This window comes from Hippoglossus stenolepis, chromosome 1 (assembly GCF_022539355.2).
Source record: "Hippoglossus stenolepis isolate QCI-W04-F060 chromosome 1, HSTE1.2, whole genome shotgun sequence".
Taxonomy (NCBI): Eukaryota; Metazoa; Chordata; class Actinopteri; order Pleuronectiformes; family Pleuronectidae; genus Hippoglossus; species Hippoglossus stenolepis.
This window is the reverse complement of record NC_061483.1, coordinates 9,781,503-9,787,396: the sequence shown is the minus strand read 5'-3', so window position 1 is coordinate 9,787,396 and position 5,894 is coordinate 9,781,503. Positions and strand designations below refer to the sequence as shown.

The following is a 5,894-nucleotide window of genomic DNA, read 5'->3' as shown; positions in this document are numbered from 1 at the left end:
GTCTCTCTTTCTCATGCACACACATAGACACGCGCACGCGCACACACACACACACACACACACACACACACACACACACACACACACACACACACTGGAGCAATGCACCATGCTTACACTGTTTGTTCTTTGGATCTCAAACTGATTGATGTACCACTAAGTGGCCCCTTTGAGCCGGTCCAAGACGTTAAGCAAATTCTAACTTCCCCATGACATGAAGCAGACATGACTTGGGGGGGTGTAATTACGTGACCTGTGTTACCTGTCTTGAAAAAGAATCACCGTGCACATACACACAAATTATTATTATCTTTCAGCCTATTTTTTGTGTAATGCACAGTTTGGCCAGAGGTGATTACTGCAGGATTACACTGAGCTGTTTGGAGCTGCTGATGTTTCTCTGCGCTTGCATGACGGGCTTCAGTGCTGATTATAACATGCGATGCTGCTAAGTGTGAATAGAGTCTCAGCGCTGGTATGTTTGCACGCTTCCTGTTCCTGTAAGAGCCAAACCCGAACAGGTTTCGAAGGACATATAATACACGCGAGTTCCTGACTTGGGAGTGTTGCTGGTTAACAGGAATACACAGAGTCCTGAAGCCTTTCTGTCTACAGAACTTTCATAGCAGGCATGCAAACAGGCACAGGGTTAAAACAACAGCCGCTGTGTGAAGCACAGGGCACAGCAGGTTCACGTGGTGGAAGAAATAAAACATCACAACCCCCTTCACACTTTCTTGGTACAGAATTTTCGGTTATTTCAAAAAACCTTTGATTATACTTGGAGAACAGCGATTGTGAGTAGCACACCAAAAGGCTGAGAAATGCTGTTTGTTAGACTAAATTGATTTGAACCTGAAATGTTCCAGACACGAGTGGTTGTCAGCACAGCGTGACTCCGGGTGTTAGCTCAACAGCTCGCTCTGTCTGCGCAGGTGATGACAGCAATGCAGACACTCAGGCTTTTGATCTTTGACTGTTTCGTCTTCATCTTCGGTTGCAATGATTAATTTGTACACCAGATTTAATCATGTCTGAAGAGGATGCTATCTCACTTTGATCTGGTTTTTACAACATAATTGATTATTCATACACCACTGAAGGAAGTTCTCATTGATTCAACCAAAAAAACATCTGGAATTTTTTGGGGGGGGGTAAATTGCGCCTTCAAATCTTATTAAATATCAAACTAGCTCTGATACATCACATTTGAAAACACATCAGGAAATGCAGGCGATATCAATACAGAAATAAAAAACAGTGTGTTGTAAAAAAATAAAGCATCTTTAATAGTTAGATTTTCTTTCACAAACAGCATGTTTTCACAGACACTTTGAGAACTGCATGGTCATATAAAGGAGGGTGATGGACGTGACTTGAAGCAGATGACAAAGATGAAACAGTTCAAATTGCTCAGTGTGATGAAAGGATGCGAGTGTGCCGCGGTGAGACGGCACTGAGAGGTTTTACACACAGTGCACCATCAGTGAGCCTTCGCGGGAAGTAGGGCATCTGGTTGCGAACTGTGGCTCTCAGCCATCACACAGACTTTGGACAAGGAAAAGCTTAACTCAAGGTCCACTTACTAGTTTTTTTCCCCCAGAGCTTTCAACCTGATCAAATTGTAATGGATTACATATTGTCATTGTGTATATTCTGCAATGCATGTAACCCCAAAATAGCCACGTTACAGATGTGTGATGTGACCGAAAGCTCTAGAAAAACTAGCAAGACAACATTGATTTGTTATTATTGATTATAACTGATGTTTCTTTGGTCAAAAGTGAATTATCAGAATGTTTTCAAATAAAGTCAATTTCCATTTGAACTGTATTTAAAAAATAAACACAGGTTCCAGATTTGTCCAGCTTCCAAGAGCAATCACTTCTCCATAACTAAAACTGTAACTATAATAGTAACCATCAAGAGATGAAGACGAATATTTGTTGTGCCTTGAACTGTTTTCTCTCTTTGTCACGTGAATGCAAAAGTTGTATATAAAGATGTAAAACATTTTGTACAGTATTTACATATTGGACCTTAGATTAATGAGTTGCTCTCATGACTTTGTAATAAAGCTGTTATTACTTTGACACCAATACTAATTTTAACTTTACTTTGGTTTCCTGACACACAAGTGTCTGCGTTCATCGACGTGATTAGAAGCACAGCATCAGTGTGTGCCATCGTTTTAATCACAGAAACTCATGGCGTTCAATTTAAATCACAATCTTTTGCAGTAATAAAATGTATATGACAAAAGCGAAAAGAGCAACTTCGTATGAGAACTACATTTCTCACAGTGAGTTTTGTAAACATTTTTGTAAACAGCTGTGGTACTTTTTGGATTCGTGGACAGCTGAGTATTAGATGTTAGAGATTTGCCTGAACTTTCTATTCACAACCTGCATGGAGTCGTTCTTCATTTTTAAAGGTATTTCCACTTCTGATCTTTTCTTTCTGTGCTTTTTAAACCTCTTGCAACATATGTAAGCTGTCAGAGAGACGACTGAGAAGAGTAGCCCCAGGCAGGCCACTGAAAGAACAATGAGGACAGGCTGACAGGGGAACCGCTCATACCGTTCAGGCCCCTCTGTCATCTGGCCAATGTACCAAGGCCTCTCCTCTATCTCTATGTCAGCCTCTCTGGTCAGCAGACTCTGGATGTAACTCTCATTGCTCACTGTTTCATTGACAAAGAAGTTGACCATTACTGTTGAGTAAAGCGGTTCAGGCTGACCATGATCACTGACCTTCACCAGAAGGCTGTAGAGGCCCCGGTTGCTGAGTTCCCTCTTTAATGTGATATTTCCGGTTTCTGGGTCAATGGCGAAGGACCCTGGCTCGCCACCTTTCCTCTTAACGATACTATAGGCGATCACAGCGTTCATGCCTGTATCCTTATCCACAGCATACACCTCTGTGATCGAGGTTCCTGGTAACGTATTCGGGAGCACTAGCATGTAGGACTGATTGGACTGAGGAAAGAGGACAATGGGTGGGTTGTCATTTACATCCAACAACAATACGGTCACCATGGTGACACAGGAAAGTGCGGGTTCTCCGCCATCAACGGCCTCAATCCACAATGTGTATGTCCCTTGTTGCTCACGGTCCATTGATGTCTTGGCCCTCAGGGCTCCTCGCCCTGTGTCTATCATGAAGATGTCACTGCCATTCAGGATGGAAAGGGCCACCCAGCCATTTTCTCCTGCATCAGCATCCGTCACAGAGAGAACTCCGATCTCACCGTAGCCCGGGAAGTTCTCTGGAACAAAGAAAGTAAAGTCCTTATTGATGAAGCGTGGACTGTTGTCGTTCCGATCTTGCACCGTCACCACAACAGTTGCAATGGACTCCCTCCTGGGCGTCCCCTGATCCACTGCTCTCACTATGAACCGGTATTTCTCTTTCTCCTCCCGGTCCAGCGATGTGGTCACGGTCAGGACACCTGTCACACGATCTATAGCAAACATCCCAGGGGTGTCACCTCCAAGGAGGTAGATGACCTCCCCTCGGTTGTCGCTGTCCTGGTCTGAGGCTTGGAGTTGTGTTAGAAATGTGTTTGGTGCATTGTTTTCCTCCACAGATATTTCCACCATAGACTCCTGGAACACTGGTGCGTTATCGTTCTCATCTAAAACCTGCACCTTGAGGAAAGTCTTGATGACAAGCCCTTCAGTATTCTTAGCAACCACAATCAGTTCATACTCCTGTATCTTTTCATAGTCCAGTGGCTCTGTAGTCTCCAGCAGGTATTCGTTTTTGAACTGCTGGTAGGGGCCCAGCCTGAAGGGACCAGTCCCTTCCAGAAGACAGTCCACCCTTTGGTTCATATCAATGTTTTTAACAGTAAAAAAAGCAATTGGAGAAAACACTGGCTCAGACTCCTTTATTGCCACCACTCCATCCTTTTCTGGTGCGATGTACCGGGGTATGACAGCAGGGGGTCCGGTCACAACTTTGATGATATGGACAGTCACAGTTGCAACAGCAGGGATACAGCCAGGTCCATTAGCCAGAACCGTGAGTTTGTAAAAGGTGGATGTGACAGTGTCTATTTTCCCTGCAAGCTTGATCACCCCTGTGATTCTGTCCAAATGGAACAAGCTCCTGGTGTCCCTTGGCACACGTTCGCTGTAAGCGTAGCTGATCTGAGCATTAGCACCAAGGTCAGGGTCAAAAGCATGCAAACGTGCCAAATGGGCCCCTTTGCTGGTGTTCCCATGCAGAGTGACATTAATATGCGACTCTGTGAATTGGGGGCAGTTATCATTCACATCTGTGATGAAAATCTTTAAAGTAGCAGCGCCGAGAAGAGGAGGGGTCCCGCCATCCTCTGCGATGATATCCGTGATGTATTCAGCCTGTGTCTCTCTGTCCAAGGCTTCTGTCACAATGAGGAAAGGTGTCAGCTCCCCCCCCTCGTTCTCCTCAACGTCCAGTGTGAACACGCCAAAGTCGTTAACCAGCCAGTAGGTCTGCACTCCGTGAGCACCCAGGTCCGGGTCCACCGCAGACTGCTCCACTGCATAACGAGCGTTAATCGGTGTGTTTTCGGGGACAGACAAGCAGATCTCATCTGTGGGGAACTTTGGCCTGTTGTCGTTCACATCCTCAATGACGATCTTGACTTTAATTAGCTGAAAGTGCTGCTGAGGCAACACAAACACATCCAGCGACAGGACACATCCCCGTCCCCCTGAGTTATCAGGACAGAGGGTCTCCCTGTCAATCTCTGTGGCAGATGTGTAAAGCTCTCCAGTGGTATTATTTAGATTCACATACTGTTCACTGACCTTCTTCTGTGGGAGATTGAATAAAAAGGGGGGCTCAACAGAAAAATCCAAATTTAAGTCTACTCCGATGGTCCCTATGAAGGTCCCTCTGGGTAATCCCTCCTTTATCTTATAGATGAGCTGTTTCGCTTGGCTGAAATTTGCAAAACAGGAGAGAGGGCTGGTGTAAAGCAAGAGGATGCACAATCCCTGTAATACAAGACAGTTAAAGATAACACAGTTTAATGAGAGGGTTGCAGAATGAGGTCTGCTAAATGAGGCAGCACTAATGTTTTATTATTCAGTGTGAACATTATTTTCTAGCTATAATAGAAGATGCAGAGCTCGGTGGACACTGGCGACCACGGTGTGAATTGTAATCACGACACTTAGTGTAGCTCTCTTTATAATAATCATTCATGAAGTTCAATTTGTTATGAACCTTAAGTTACTTTTACACAAGTTTACATCATTGAAAAAGACATGAGAGTAAAAACAGTATGGTACAGAGAGGGCCTGATTGGGTCTCCTCCTTCCTTGTATGCACAGCATCATAAAAGCTACTAGTTAAAATGAAGTTTGTGTGCAATTTGAATTATCATGAGACTTACCCATAGTCCTCCTCTTTTTCTAAGACCGTGGTGTCGGCTGTCGATCATGTTTCTGTCCCGGTCCAGCACTTCCCACTTACAGCAGTAAAAGAGGCAGTTTAAGTAACCCAGGCATTTTGAGTGCTGAGCAGCGCAGACCTCTGCTGAGCTCTAAGCCTTATTGCTATCTGACTTGAACAAGTCATTCATCCCAGTGCTGGCTCAGGACACTCCCACCACATGCAAATCAGCCGCTTGTCCTAGCCAATGAGGGGCCAGGGGCACTAGGATGTTTACTTGAGTTCGCAGATTTAATTTTGAGCACGCACCCTGGCAGAGCACATTGACACACACACACACACACACACACACACACACACACACACACACACACACACACACACACACACACACACACCTGGAGTATTTAAACACACCCTTGTTGTCTCTAGCAGCAGCATACCTTGGATTCCAGTGGTCAAATGAAAGCAGCTGATCATTAACTGAGCTCATAATGACACAAGAG

General features: G+C 44.7%; 1 protein-coding gene across 1 annotated transcript; it reads right to left on the bottom strand.

Annotated features, from left to right (window-relative positions):
- Window positions 1-1,265: 1,265 nt before the first annotated feature.
- LOC118111313 (protocadherin-20) lies at window positions 1,266-5,542 on the bottom strand. The gene is made up of 2 exons (XM_035159812.2): window positions 5,390-5,542; window positions 1,266-4,988 (listed from the first exon to the last, which is right to left on the bottom strand). Exons 1-2 carry the CDS (start codon window positions 5,435-5,437, stop codon window positions 2,367-2,369), a joined length of 2,670 nt encoding a protein of 889 aa, XP_035015703.1. The 5' UTR covers window positions 5,438-5,542; the 3' UTR covers window positions 1,266-2,366.
- Between the last annotated feature and the right edge of the window lie 352 nt (window positions 5,543-5,894).

Excerpts from the sequence above, each read along its gene's own strand:
- LOC118111313 (XM_035159812.2), bottom strand. The coding sequence starts at position 5,437 with ATGATCGACAGCCGACACCACGGTCTTAGAAAAAGAGGAGGACTATGG. Across the intron at positions 4,989-5,389 it reads GAAAAAGAGGAGGACTATGG|GGATTGTGCATCCTCTTGCT; the intron begins GTAAGTCTCATG and ends CTTGTATTACAG.